At 30.8% G+C, this 15,215-nt stretch overlaps 3 protein-coding genes across 3 annotated transcripts; 2 read left to right on the top strand and 1 right to left on the bottom strand.

Moving 5' to 3' along the window:
* Nucleotides 1-1,743: 1,743 nt before the first annotated feature.
* Nucleotides 1,744-8,978, bottom strand: LOC114394161 ((S)-ureidoglycine aminohydrolase-like). The gene is made up of 13 exons (XM_028355780.1): nucleotides 8,811-8,978; nucleotides 8,476-8,592; nucleotides 7,902-7,989; nucleotides 7,731-7,807; nucleotides 6,828-6,867; nucleotides 6,633-6,699; nucleotides 5,311-5,396; nucleotides 4,957-5,038; nucleotides 4,406-4,462; nucleotides 4,236-4,274; nucleotides 3,114-3,184; nucleotides 2,381-2,434; nucleotides 1,744-2,053 (listed from the first exon to the last, which is right to left on the bottom strand). The coding sequence occupies exons 1-13, from the start codon at nucleotides 8,842-8,844 to the stop codon at nucleotides 1,984-1,986; spliced, it is 882 nt and encodes a 293-aa protein (XP_028211581.1). The 5' UTR covers nucleotides 8,845-8,978; the 3' UTR covers nucleotides 1,744-1,983.
* Nucleotides 8,979-10,223: 1,245 nt separating this feature from the next.
* LOC114393579 (uncharacterized protein At2g29880-like) lies at nucleotides 10,224-10,888 on the top strand. Its single transcript, XM_028354932.1, has 2 exons — nucleotides 10,224-10,629; nucleotides 10,724-10,888. The coding sequence occupies exons 1-2, from the start codon at nucleotides 10,273-10,275 to the stop codon at nucleotides 10,886-10,888; spliced, it is 522 nt and encodes a 173-aa protein (XP_028210733.1). The 5' UTR covers nucleotides 10,224-10,272.
* A 1,601-nt stretch (nucleotides 10,889-12,489) lies between these two features.
* LOC114393182 lies at nucleotides 12,490-13,173 on the top strand. The gene has a single exon (XM_028354447.1). The coding sequence runs from the start codon at nucleotides 12,490-12,492 to the stop codon at nucleotides 13,054-13,056; it is 567 nt and encodes a 188-aa protein (XP_028210248.1). The 3' UTR covers nucleotides 13,057-13,173.
* Nucleotides 13,174-15,215: the final 2,042 nt, after the last annotated feature.

Genomic DNA, 15,215 nt, shown 5'->3' with positions numbered 1-15,215 from the left:
TTTATAATTTATCAAACCCACACATCATACAAATACAATATGTAATAGTTAACAGACGGAAATTGTCCAAAATTTTCATCAGATGAGCATGTGCACGGCACGCAACGGTTTGGAATTTCAAAAGTCAGGGGAGATTTGAGTAGGGATTTAAAATGAGGGGATGAAATATAATAATAGATAAACATAGGAAGGTTTGAAATTTAATCTTTATAAATCTCATTTTTTCAAATGAAAATTAGACCTATATTTAATATATTAAATAATATGTTAGAGATGTATTAAGGTTACATACATCATCACATAAAGTCCAAAAATTTAGTCACTACATTTTCCTCAAAGATTTGAAGCATTGACTCTTACTATCTTTAGTTTTCTACAAATTGTCACGACAATGTAAGATTTTATTTCTCATCAAAATATTGAAAAAACTAATTTATTGACTAATCCAATCTTTGAACTTATTTCAAGTGGTGACAAAATTTAAAAGACTAATTTAATAATCATTTTCTTAAAGATATGTGTGATAACATATGTAATTTTAAAGGACTAAGTTAAGGATTTGTTCAAAATATAATCATTCATGAACTCCTAAAAACTTATGATGCATTTTTTTAAGTTGAAGGTAATTTTTCAACGACGGTTTGAAAACTCAACTCGGTGATGAAAATGAAATATTCAATCCCAAAGATAATTTAGTAGTGTTTGTTCAATACTCCTACAATAAAAACTCAAGTGAACAAATACTAAAAACATTTAGTATATGATAGATAGTCAAGAGGTATATTCAATTAGAGTTTTAAAAAAATTTAAAAAAAGTTTTTTTTTCATAAAAAAGTTTTGAGTTATTCAATTAAGACTTTTAAATAATAAAAATAAGTTTTACAGTATTCAATCAAGATTATTAGATTTTTTTAAGAAATTCAATATAAAAAATTTCATGTTTAATTAAGAATTTTTATAACTTAAAAAAAGTCTTAGATATTCAAAAGTATATAAATTTCGATGGATTCTTTTATGGGATGAATTTTATAAAAAAATTTGGTAAAAAATACACGTTAAACAATTCTACCAAAATCCTTGAAATTTCATGAAATTTTAAGTGAGAGAAATAATTTACCAGAGAATTTAAATTTCTTTAATTTAAAATTCATTATTTGAATGTTTTTTATAAAAAAAATTAAATTTTTAAAATTTTAAAACAAAATTTTAAACAACTAAAAATGTGAAATTTTAATCATTCTAGAAAGTGAGAAATTGAAATTCTCTTCTTGATAGAAAAACTTTCCAAAACTTTCATGTATTTCCTTTACAACATTTCACCTGAAAGTTTCAAAAATCTCATTCTCGAACTCGTGACTCTTCCCTTACGCCAATGATCCTCTTCTTCAAGAAATAGCGTCTGAACTCGTGGAGCATCAATCGGGTGCGAACATAAGGGGACACGTAGAACTACATCTGTCAGTCAGGGGAGCAGTTGTCGTTGCCTATCACGCGATGGAGGTACTTGCCGACACGGGCCTTACACCGTTGACTAAAAGCTATGATCAGATATGGTGATGTACGCTGTTGTGTCTCGATTCCCCTACAACTCCCCATGCCATATCAATATTCTTTTCTTTAGAAACACACCAACCATATTTTCTCTTCTCTTTGCATTCATTTTCTTTCACCCTCACAATTTTAATTTTTTTTATCAAAATACAAAATTTTAAAAATAAAAAATTTCAATTGAAGTATTTAAAATTCTTAAAATTTAAAATTTCTCAAAATTTTAAATTCTCTCATCCAAACGCACTCTAGAAGTCGTTACAATTATTACAAAATCTTTTAAAATCCAAAAGATTTTTTTAAACAAAAATAATCTTTTAAAATCTTAGTCCAATACAACCATCTAAATGTATTTAGCACTTTATTTAAATCATTACATCATTAGAAGGGGGTCACTATCATCCATATCATTCATCTGAAGTCCATCAACGTTGGTTACAGTGGGCTTCTGTTCGCGTCTTTGTATATAAGATAACGTGTTCTTGTTTTTCCCAGGGCAGCATACCTGATGAGTGACAGCACATGTATTATTATTGAACATGTAAATGAGATGAAAGTTACATAAGAACTAAGAAGAGCTAGCAATAAATTTTCTAACACACTCTTTTAAGTACACATCCTCTAATTGATTAAAATTTATTAAAAATTATTAAATCAAGAGAGAATTAAATATGAAGTGGGATCCACAAAAACGATATTTTCAATAAATTAGAACTAATTAGAGAATATGTTAAAAAGAATGTGCCAAAGAATATGTTATTACCATTTCTCAAGTTACATGTAATGTAACTATAAATCATTAATGTGGCTATATATAATACGTATGATTTACCATTGTGGGACGAATGGTGCCATCCAAATGACATCACCAGCCTGAACTGGGTACCTATTCACAAGGAAAAAGAAAATGAAAAAACAAATCACGGATGTAAAGTGCCAGTTTTCAGTGATAAGAATAAACTATATCCTGTAACAAAACAATCTTGGAAAACCATAAACAATAGTATATTCCATCCAAAACTGAAGAACACAGCCTAAAATCCAACCCAAAATCTAGCAGACACCACATAAAATAAAGTAGAACATATCTATTAAATAAATTAAAAGTTTATTCATAACCAATTGTTTCAATGATAACCAAATTGGATTGAGATGACCCAAAACATAACTCAAACTTGTCCTCAAAATACATTTGAGTCTAATTTCTAAAACCTGAATACATAAAAATTAACTTCAGATCAGGCCGGATTAGAGGCATGAGACAGGTCATGCACAACCCTACTCTCGACCAAGATGCACAATCGTTTATACCTGACCAGTTAAGTTCAAATAGCTCACCATTAGTAGCCAACCTAGGGCCAAGACCCCAAATTCGACGCAAAACCAAAAGCTCAAGCGATAGGCATAGCCCAAAGTAATAGATTTTGTATATATACCACATAGACCAAGTGAAACTCCTCTTTCAATGCAGCAGTGACCATTTAATGGAAACAAAAATGCCACTATATAGAACTCCATGCGACATTCAGACCAATTTTTTTGACAGGCTAGGTCTAAACTCTTACCAACTATCACCCAAACGATAAATGCCTTGCCCTTCCAGTAGCAGCAAACCATGCTGGTTATAATGGACCTCCTGCAAAAGCCACAAATTTAATAAAAATTTAAAAGTCCTTCGAAATTGGAAGACAAACTCTCTCCTAGACTTGTATATGAATAACTAAGGAAAGATGTACCAAAGATCCTAACATTAAGAAGAAAATGCCCCTGCTGATTTCAAAAAGATGGAAATGCAATTCTAATAAAGCTGTGTATCCTTTTATGTACTGAGGATATGTTTTGAAGATAGCATAACATCACATTAATTAGTCCCGAAAGTGATAAAAAAAACATTGTTTTATACAAGTTTCAATCATGAAATCACATGAAAAAACCAAAATATTAATTTGATGTTTGAAAATGGGAACTTGAGATAATTGGCCAAATCAGAAGTATACATTAAGCATACCCAATTATTACCCAGCCCAAAGGATGATTGCTTATTTTCATGACTAGACTATTACAGTACATTATTATGATTTATACCAGTTATATGTCATTCAATGAAAAGTTATCAAAGTAAAAAGATGTTTGGAAATTTTGGATCATAATTTGACATGCAACAAAAGTTGAAATGAGAAAAATGAAGATAAAATGAACACCAAGGATTATATGGTTCTCCCGCCATAGGCTACATCCACAAGTAAGAGAAACAAGGATCACACTAGAAAGAATATAGTAATTACAATCACTCTCAAACTTGTTAGGAGACAACAACTATCACTATCTGTATCCATAGGAGTAAAATCACCTTACAATTTCCCTCTAGAAAATATAAAGAAAAGCTACACAAGGGAAGAGATTGAATAAAATGGGGATGATACAAAACATCATTCAAGCCTCCCTTATATTGGGCTTCAAGAATGAGCTTTGACCACAAACTAAATGTCACTAGAATCTGGCCAAGGATAGTCATTCATTTGGTTCTTGACCATCATTTATTTAGCTACGAACCATTGATTTGTCCAACAAAAGAGAGGTGATTTATCATCAAATCCCCATTGTAAAGACCCACATTCTTAATGCAGCTGAAGTCATACATATATAACATTCGCATCAGGTATTGTAAGGGTAGAGAAACAAATTACCTTCACATTAAGAAATTCTCCAGGTTGAAAATCCATTATCTGCAGTCATGGGTACATCAGTAACATTTAACCAAAATTTACCAGAAACCAAACCACAGTCATGAAAATTGGACATATGCAATGAATAACAGACAGCCAAAGGAATAGGTACACGAGAGATTTGAGCTTACGTGGATATTGAAGTCATATGCCAAAGATGTTGGAATTAGCTTCCTCAGTTCAAAAATCTGATAATGCATATAGAGAGAAATAAAAACCGTCCAAAAACTTAGGATACAGTGAATAACAGATCAAAAACCTAAGATAGATAGAGCAAGAGAGAGCAGAGAGACTTGATTGTCGAGGATAACCTCAACAAATGGGGAGTTTGTAATATATCACAATTGTATTACGTACAGACCAAAATCATAGTGACTTGTATTAGTTGTTAAACATGGACCGTCAGAAAGTTATCTGAATCCATGGGCGTAATACACCCAGAAAAGGATGCTTGCATGTTCAGAGTAATAAACATACTCTCAGATTGATGAAGAGAAGTGACATGAACCCAAAGCGTGTAAGAGTTGCTCCAGGCAATGACATTAATAGTTGTAAGTTGTAACAGTGGCATAAATGTTCTTTTATGAACTATCATCTTAAATTGGAAAATATAATCACTGAATTTAAAGCAAAAAAATGAAGAAAAAAAATGATTTTCAGTATGTTGGAGTCAACAACTTACCTCGCCTGGAGTCTCAAGGAGTGGCTGCTTATCAGTTGAACCAACCAATGGCTCTGGGATATGATTTGGTAGCGGAGAATATCTAATAGATTATAGACATTTTTCATACTCAAAGTCATTAGAGTACTCAACTGCTCACTATCTGAATATACACAATTAAAATATGATATGCAATCCTTGAAAGCTATGCCAACTTATGTTGTGACTACTTATCAGGGAATCTTGAAATATAAAATGGATTCATCAATCCATTTTCAATATAACAATCATAATTGATTGCATGCATTCTCATAATGGCAAGGTGACGGGGATGAAACATATAAATTGCAAGAGGGAGAAGTACATAGTACAAACCTCCGTTCAAATACCACAATAGTAGCAGGTGTATCACATTCAATTGAATGTTCAAAATTTGGAGGAAAATAAGCATAAGAATCAACCTGGAATTAAAACCTTGGTGTCAATTTTTTTATATCCTTTATAGATAATATAGTGATTATCTAAATTTTCAAGAAAAATCACATAAAAGCTAGTAGCCAGACAAAACATGAATGAAAGACACAGCAATTGTTATGTGCAAATAGACTAAGGTCAATTATAAGTATCACACAAGAGGGAAATATATATTCCTATGATTACTTCATATAACCAGAAAATAAGAGGACTCACCAAAGGAGAAATAAGAAAGCAATATCATAATCTGTCAATCAGTTTGAGCCTACATTCCTTCCCTTTTCCCTTTTATCATAAAATTTCCTATCATCTTAATTTTCAATGCATAAAGCTCTCTAGCAATAAAAAATAGTAACAGCATGGTATATGAAAATAAACTTTTGAAGCAATATCAGTCATTTTTTTATTTTTTTAATATAAAAACATTTCAATGAATAATGAGCTCAATCTCAGAAATGTAACCAAAATTTATTAAAAAAAGTAATAAGAATACATCATGTATAATATATTTCCAGAAACTAGCATAATTAACATGGAACTTCTCCCACAAGTCTTATATACTGGTAAGAGGAAATTATATGTGGAAAGCTTTTTCTCCTGATATGTGGTTCATGGGTAGACATAGTTCAAAAGCAGCCTTCTGCTTGTGTTTGCATTGAGTGGCTACAGGGGAACACTGGGTGTGTCATTCCACCTTGGAGAAGTTTATCACGATATGTTTCAAAGGGTACAACTGGAATTACGAGGATGCAAGTTTATAGTAATGAGTGGCATGTGCAGCTCTCTAGTGCATTTGGCAGTAGAGGAATGTCCAACTTTTCAAGGGTTTCTCTTTTCCCTTAATATTTTTATAGGACGAGAAGTGTCTGTAGCTTCCCTTTGATGTGCTTTACTCATGGTTTTCTTAAGGGAATTGCTATTACTGATATGAAAAGAGATTGGAAGTCTTATTTCATAGAGCCAGTTTGGCTCACTGTTATTTTCAACTGTTTCTTTTAAGGAGGGTATTTTATTCTCCCCTAGATTATTTTTCCTTTCAACTAATATTTTCTTCCTTTAATACTTTAATAATAAAATAAAATAAAAATAGAGCTTATAGTAGTTTAAAAAACACATTAACCAAACCTGAGATTTACATAAAATATCAATTTTTAACAGTACTAAAAATTGGTGATCATACTGACAATACAACTTCATTTACATAATAATCGGAAACTCATTACCTTCAGTAGTTGGCTAACACCAGCAGCATTAGTGAGGGTGACAGCACCTTGGAGCACAAAGATAAATCTACACAATACACATAACAATCTTGTAAATACATCAAAAATGCATTTAGAGCCAGAAACAATGTTAAATGGTTTGGAGTGTCATGGAAAAGAAATTGGGGAGGGGTACAATGCAGAAACTGAAATAACCTCTCCACACCAGGCAGGGGTAGTCCTGATTTTGATTTTTCTGGAAAAGAGGCAAAGCATATCTCATAAGTGTACCAGAAAATTCAGTTTCATGGCAAACTGTGAATTGCACCATACATACATAAAACATCAAGCGTCATAAACAAAATGCCTATGGCTGAATGAACGGAAAGTGTAAAGGTAGATTTGGAGGATATGATGGAAATTGTAACCCAATATCACTTTGATCCCTAAAAAGAGAAGCAAATAATGAGATATTGCCAAACATTAAAATTTAGGCTGAAACAAAAGACAAACAGTATTTTAGTGTGGAGGTTGGTTCCAGGACAATGAAACAAACAGGGCACCATCATAATGGCACTGAATCATGAAAAAAAAAAGATATTTTGTTAAGGTGCAGTTACAACTTACAAGCCATTCCAGGGCTTTGTAGAGTTGAAGTACATGAAAGTTGTTCTTGAACCAGTGTGACACATGAAGCATTGGACCAGAGAAACACTAATTTGGAGAGAGAAGAATCCTTTGTGAGGGATGAAACCAAATTTTCTTATATGCACTCACCTTCACAGAGTAATTTCTTTTTCAATGTCTTTCCGAGTGTTCAATATTTTTCATGCCACACTTCTTTTGTTTTTTTCAACAATATATTGATATATGTTAAGGAGGCCTGTACATACCCCATATGCTTAAGATATTCAAGGAAGGAAGCAGCATCCAAATGATGCATCATTGTATATGAGCAGAAAATGACATCACAACATTAGTATGTTGGCAACTATATGTAGTCTAGAAGACTAGAATAATTGATTCTCATATGCTGAAGCAACTATATCTCATCTGATAAGAATTTATTCAGGCAACTTAGTAAACATAGTGGATTAAGTGAAATATGTCTATTCAAACCTTTCAACTTAGCTAGGTACATTACAAAGTGTGAACCCATTTCTGGTGAAATTAAATATGCGCCTGACGTGTCGATCCTGTCAAAGCAATTTTTAAGTTATTACACAACAAGAGGGCAATGAAGAGGCTTAAACATCTTAAACCAAAACAAATGAAGAATGTCAAGAGTACCAATCAGGCAATGGGCCATATACATGACTTTCTGGTGATACCAAAGCATGATTACTCTTATAAACACTGCGTGTGAATCCAGGCAAATCTGCAAACAAAAACATAGTAAATTCAGTTCAACACAAATTCACTATATAGTTCTTTTCAAGAAAATAGTTGAAGACTCGACACTAACAGAAACTATGAGATCTAAACAACCTTTACATATAGTTCATTAATAAATAATATATTAGGGTGTCACACTTCACCATTTAAGCCAATTCTTTCAGCAACCAAAAATAATAAATAATATCATAGTAATTTTAAAGTTCACATCTTTATCTTAGGAAAAAAAATCACGTGTTCAAAACTTTGTGAACATCTTGAGTTTTAACCAAGCTCACAAGCCTGTCTTAAAAAGACACAAACACAAAACTCCCTTTTATTAAAAAAAATAGAAAATAAAAGGGAAATGAAATCAGTAACCACCAACAGTCTTTGTTTTCTCCATGCTCCATTAAACAATTTAAATCAATAACATAATAATAATTTAAGATTAAGAAAAAAAATAGTACAACAAAAATAGCTGTCAAACCTTGAAGGTGGATAGGTGAGAGAGTGGGGTTATCCACTTTCCAATAAAGAGGCTTTGATTTCGATTCCGAAGGAGCAGAGCAAAACCCTTCTTCAGCAAATGCATACTTAAACAAACCTGAAGAAACACAGAACAAAACATAACAAGTTATTTATCCTACACTCTTCAACCACAAAAAAATAAAAAAAACTCCTCCTTTCGGCAACCAATAACAACCAACAAAACATTAAAAATTTTACAGACGAGAAGATATATTAATGTGTTTGTTTCTGCCTTCTTTTTTCTTTGTGGGGGCCAAACAGAGCATAGAACGAAACAGAGAAAGAAGAGAGTACCCAGAACAAGGAGAAGGACAAAGATGCTCCTCATTTTTCAGATGAGAAAACGAGAAACTGTTTTGGACTGAGAAGAGTGGCTCAAATGAAAGTAGGTGGATAAGTGTGTCACGGACTCACACTCACACTAGCACTGAGACAGAGACACTGATTCCTCAAAACCTACAAATACTGAACAGAACACACTGATACATCCGTACAATAATTCATTGTAAATTTTTCATGGTATCAGCGTTGGGTCCCATGGAATCCAGTATTCATTTTTTTTATTGGACAAGGATATTTTTCTTTCTTTCTGCTTTTGATTTATTTAAATAAATGCGGGTTAAAAGTCTCCTGGTATTCAATCAAGACTTTTATAAAATATAAATAAATATTGTGGTATTCAATTAAGACAATAAAGATTTTTTTTTCAGGGCAACAAAATCTGTTGGTATTCAATTGAGATTTCTTACCACTTTTAAAATGTCTTTTGGTATTCAAAAGTAAATAGATTTTGATGGATTCTTTTGTGGAATGGATTTTGAGAGACTTTTTAGTTAGAAATACACATAAAATACTCCTCCAACAATCTCACCCAAACCCTTGAGACTTTTCATAATCTTCCAAAGACTTTTTCTTCTCCTGCCGAACAAGACACAAACCACTACCAGGTTCATTCTCTTACAACTTTTCAATCAATTTTACCTATTTTTTTAATGGCAATCGATAGTCAATATTGTTCATACTATATGTATATTACGCAAATCAAAAGAAAAGGGTGCTATATATGCTTCAAGATTTCGTATTCATATTGTTTTCAACGTCCAGGCAATGAATATGCATCAAAAGAATGGCAATTGATATGCATCAAGATTTCATATTGCTTTTTTTTTAGTACTGTATATGCAAATCAAAATAAAAAACTCTTTTTTTTCTGTTTTTTCAACTTGTTTTTTTACAACGTCCATTATTATTATTATTATTTTCTTGTGTTATTATTAAAATGTTAATTATTAATGTGTTATTATTATTTTTTTGACAGCGTGTTATTATTATTATTATTGTGTTAATAATTTTTTAATTGTTATTGTGTTATTATTATTGTTATTTTGTTAATAGTTTTTTTTTAAATGATTTTATGATATATGAGTATTATTTTTATGAAAAATGCTAACATGTGCCCTTAAGACACTTGTTAGTGTATTATGTATAGAAATTTTGTATTGAAAGTTGTGCAATTTACTTTTTTAAAAGTCAAAAATTGTTGTTTTTAAGACATAGTTACTATTGGAAGTATCATTAACATGTGCCCTAAGTGCGCATGTTAGCATGACCCTTATTTTATTATTAGGTAGTTTTTTATTGGTTTTTCTATTGAATTGTATATTATTCAGGATATAGTCACTATATTTTTGACAATTAGGAAACAATAACTATTTTTGTCAAATAACTAGTTTCTTATATATATATTAGCGATCAAATGGGGGATTCACAAGAAAATAACAAAGGAAAGAGTAGAGACAAAGATAATTATGTATCTTGGACTATGGAGGATACCAATGAGTTGTTGCACCTCTTGGTGGATGCTATGAATAGGGGATTGCGTGATGCCAATGGGTCACTTAGCAAACAAAATGTAGAACGAATAATACTTCCTCAACTCAATGCAAAAACTAAATTCCCTAAAACTTATAGTCATTATTTGAGTCGGATGAAGTGGTTTCGAAACCAGTATAACATGATGTCAACCCTTATGCGCAACAACTCTGGCTTTGGATGGGACCCAATTGGAAAAACTTTCACTGCTCATGAGGATGTATGGAAAGATTACTTAAAGGTGAGCTAAGTTCATAATCTTTTAAATATATTAATAGTTATAAATTTAGTAAATTATAATATTTGTAGTATATTAACAATGATTTTTTTTTTAGTCCCACCCAAGTCACAGCAAACTTCGAGGAAAAAGTATGGTTGATTATGAGTATTTGAAGATCGTTGTTGGGGGTGGAGTTTCTAGCGGGAATAATTCTATATCAGTCGATCCAGATGATACTGATGCAACAACTTTTGAGCCAGAAAATAGACTGTTGGGATAGAAGAATTTTCATATGATCCTAATAGTGATACATTCATAACACCAAATAACTATGAACCAGCATATCAGCCTCCATCACCAAACCAACCAAGTCCACCATCCCACCCCCCTTTAGATTCAGAGGTTCCCATAGAAAAACAAAACTGTCACAAGCGAAGGAGATCCGAGTATGGAGGGAGTTCAAGCGCTGTTGGGATCAACAATCAAGGCAACGTTCTGGAAAATCTTTCTGTTGGCATTGGGACTATTGCTGTGAATTTTGAAAAAATATCCAACATGATGGAGAAAAGAGAAAAGGATAGAGATAGAGATAGAGAGCTCGAGGGTATTATTTGGGATGTTATAAAAGAAATTCCAAATTTGGATGACATAACGCGTTTCAAGACAGCTGAATTGTTAAATACTAAAGCAAAAAATGATTTTTTCTTGAAGATGTCACCGGAAGAACGCTCATCTTGGATAAACTTTAAGTTAGGGAATAATTAATATTTTGATCATCTATTTTTAACATATTATTTTAAACATCGTGAGTTTGTTGAACTATATCTTTTGGGTCTCTATTTTGGTTGAAGTATTTGGTTTGTTTTTTGGTCGAACTATTATGGTTGTATTTTGGTTGAAATATTTGGTTTGTTTTTTGGTTGAAATATTTGGTTTGTTTTTTGGTCGAACTATTATGGTTGAAGTATTTAGGTTATATATTTTGTGAAATTGTTGTGGTTAAACTTTAGTTATATTTATTTTATATATGAATTTGTATTAACTTTGATATTAACTTTGATATTGACTTATAACCATGACCATGACATAAAGAACGAAGATATGGATGGAGATATATATAATGAAGATACAAATGATGAAGATATAGATGACGAGGAAACAAATGAAGAATTTTATGAAGCCACATACACATATGTGATGGCAATTTATGCTTTAATAGATATATTAAATCAGTTTTTGAATATGATGCGTGGTGAACATATTGAACGTCCATTAACTCGACGACAAATTACTAGTCGGGGATATGACTATATACACAAAGCATTAAACGATGATCCTGCAATCTTTCGACAAGTATATAGGATGTATCCTGATGTATTTCGAAAGTTGTGCACGATTATAAGAGAAAAAACACCTTTGGAGGATACAAGATTTATTTGTGTTGAAAAAATGCTTGCATCATTCCTACAGATTGTCGGCCAGAACACTCGATATTGTGTAATCCGCAATACATTTGGCCGATCACAATTTGCTACAAGTGAAAATTTTCACAAGATTTTGAAAGCTCTGAACTTATTAGCACCTGATTTAATGGTTAGACCAGGCTCAACTGTGCCTGCAAAAATAAGGGAAAGCACAAGGTTTTATCCTTATTTTAAGGTATGTGATCATTATCTAATTATAACAAAATTATAATTATAATTGTGATTATTATAATAATATTTATGATTATTGATACACACACTTTAGGATTGCATTGGAGCTATTGATGGTACACATATTCCCGCATCAGTAAAAGGACGAGATGTAAGCAGTTATCGTGATCGTCATGGAAATATATCACAAAATGTATTAGCTGCTTGTAACTTTGATTTGGAATTCATGTATGTTCTTAGCGGGTGGGAGGGTTCAGCACATGATTCCAAGGTGTTAAGTGATGCTTTGGCAAGGAAGAATGGACTTAAAGTGCCCCAAGGTAAGTATTATCTGGTGGATTGTGGATTTCCTAATCGACGCAAATTTTTAGCCCCATATCGAGGTGTACGATATCATCTACAAGATTTTGCAGGTCACGGTAATGACCCTGAAAATGAAAAGGAATTATTTAATCTTCGGCATGCATCCTTAAGGAATGTGATTGAGAGGATATTTGGTATTTTTAAATCGCGGTTCACAATTTTTAAGTCAGCACCTCCATTTCTATTTAAAACACAAGCAGAGCTTGTGTTGGCATGTGCAACACTTCATAATTTTCTTCGCAAAGAATGTCGTTCTGATGAATTTCCAGTGGAACCTACTGACGAGTCTTCATCTTCATCTTCAGTGTTACCAAATTACGAAGACAATGATCATGAACCCATTGTTCAAACACAAGAGCAGGAACGAGAAGATGCTAATATATGGAGGACTAATATAGGTTCAGATATGTGGAGAAATGCTAATAATTAGGCGAACATGAAGTGAGAATCACTTTGTTATTATTTTTTTAGGCAATAATGACTTTGTTATTAAAAGGTTTAAAATTTCTATCGTTTTTATTTTCTTTATTCAAACATTATAATTTATTTATCATCTTTTTCATTCACTTTTGTAACTTCCGTTATTTTTTTGTTTAAAATGTATTAATCTTTCAAAATCTTAAAAATCCATAAAGTACTTTGAAATCTTAAAAATCTGTGTTAGAAATCCATTAAAATCTTGGGTTAAGAATCCTGATTGTAAAAAGTCTTTTAAAAAAAATCTTTTAAAATCCCACAAAATCAATACAATCCCACATAATCTTTTAAAATCTTCAAGATTGTTTTTGTCAAAATATTCTCTCAAAATCCCAATCCAATACACCCCCCTTAATGTTCTACCAAAAAATACATTTTTTTTTTATTTTTTATGATTTTATGTTTCATCTAAAATTTTAGTTTTCTGCCTCCATATTTATAAATTAATTATTCAGATAGCAAAATTAAAATGCATGCATGAAGATAATTCGATAAGGATGTATTTTAATGTTTTTGATATTAATAAAATGTAAAATCAAGATTTTAAAATACAATAATCAAATTCAAAATTAACAAGAATTGAAAATATACTTGAAACTTCTCCTTAGTCTTTAGTCTAACTTTTTATTTACTTTTTTTTCTTTATAAGAATAAAAACTAGGTCAAAACTCTTTTGAAACAAATTCTTAAAAGTTAAAACAAATGACTTTTATTTAAAAAAAATAAGAAAGAGAATTGTAAAAGCTTACTCAAGTAGCTTTTACCTTTATTTATGTGGAGCTATTTTTAGTGGTGCCCTCCCATCAACTCCCGTGGTGCACACATTTTTTATTATTTTTTTGTCATGTACGGAAATGCATACTTTAAAACACTTTTAATATTATCTTGTGTGGATTATGGGATAAAAGTGAGAATTTGAGAGTTAATTATCAACTCAGTACCAAATATCTATTATCTATTTTTAATTATATATTTTTAGATATAGTTAGAATTTAAAATAAATATATTGATTGATCTTAAATCTATTATGATATCCTAAAAACATTTAAATCTATTATCAATACTTAATTATCAACTCAATTGTCAAATATCTATTATTTATTTTTATATTATAAATAAGATAAGAAGTGGGATCTCTCCCAACTCTTCCATAAGTTTTTTCTTTAGGCAAAAAACAAGATCATAAATTATAGTTATAAAAACCGATTTGACTTGTCATAGTTAGGAATTCAGTTAATTGATAAGTGATGAAGATATTGACCCATAATTTATCTTTTGCCACAAGAGACATAAAGAGGCAAATTAATGAAATTGTTCATGAGTTACTAAGGATAATTTCATTGGATAATTTTTATACTTTTAATCATGTAATTTCTTGTGTTGAGGATTTAGTTCACAATAAAATGAGATAAGTATTTTTTAGAAAAAATAATAATAAATATGATAATAACATGGGAAATTGTTTATGCGATGAATCTTTTTAATATACATAATAAATAATAGATTTGAAAATTGATGTTGATCATGAATATTATTGATATTGAAATCTTCATAGAAATTAGTCAAACTAACAAGCCTATCTAGAAAAACTAATGAATCAATTGCACACCGAAGTATTGACAAACGAAATATCATTAAACACTTTTAAGATATATTTAGAGCATCCAACAATTAACACAAATGAATACATAAAGAATATAACGAGGGAGTTTAGCTCGATGGAACACTATATAATGTGTGTTAAGGTCATCAATTTTTTTATATCATATTCAATGAGAAACTTTAAGGTAGATATAAATCTAATGCATTATTCTTAGAGACAATTAGTAATAATTATAAAATTAATAAAATAAATAAATAAAAAATCTAAATGACAAGTAAAATTAAATTTGACATTGTTACTGTTTTTTTTATAATCTTCTTTTGTTATGAATAATTTTTTATGAATGTTATTATCTTTCTTTTTTTTATTTGTATTTATGTCTATCCAATGTCGTCTCGAACACATGCGCAAGGTGATCCATGGTTCAATGTTCCCATTTTGATGGACCCACAACTTTTAAAAAATTTGGAAAAAAATTATTAACTTCATTCTGGTGAACTTTTTAATAT

Source organism: Glycine soja, chromosome 17, assembly GCF_004193775.1.
Source record: "Glycine soja cultivar W05 chromosome 17, ASM419377v2, whole genome shotgun sequence".
NCBI lineage: Eukaryota > Viridiplantae > Streptophyta > Magnoliopsida > Fabales > Fabaceae > Glycine > Glycine soja.
Note: the sequence above shows the minus strand (reverse complement) of the source record. Positions and strands in the feature narration are given on the sequence as shown.

Excerpts from the sequence above, each read along its gene's own strand:
- LOC114393182 (XM_028354447.1), top strand. The coding sequence starts at position 12,490 with ATGTATGTTCTTAGCGGGTGGGAGGGTTCAGCACATGATTCCAAGGTG.
- LOC114394161 (XM_028355780.1), bottom strand. The coding sequence starts at position 8,844 with ATGAGGAGCATCTTTGTCCTTCTCCTTGTTCTGG. Across the intron at positions 6,868-7,730 it reads GTACCTAGCTAAGTTGAAAG|AAAAATCAAAATCAGGACTA; the intron begins GTTTGAATAGAC and ends CCTCTTTTCCAG. Across the intron at positions 4,463-4,956 it reads TCCTTGAGACTCCAGGCGAG|ATTTTTGAACTGAGGAAGCT; the intron begins GTAAGTTGTTGA and ends ATGCATTATCAG.
- LOC114393579 (XM_028354932.1), top strand. The coding sequence starts at position 10,273 with ATGGGGGATTCACAAGAAAATAACAAAGGAAAGAGTAGAGACAAAGAT. Across the intron at positions 10,630-10,723 it reads TATGGAAAGATTACTTAAAG|TCCCACCCAAGTCACAGCAA; the intron begins GTGAGCTAAGTT and ends TTTTTTTTTTAG.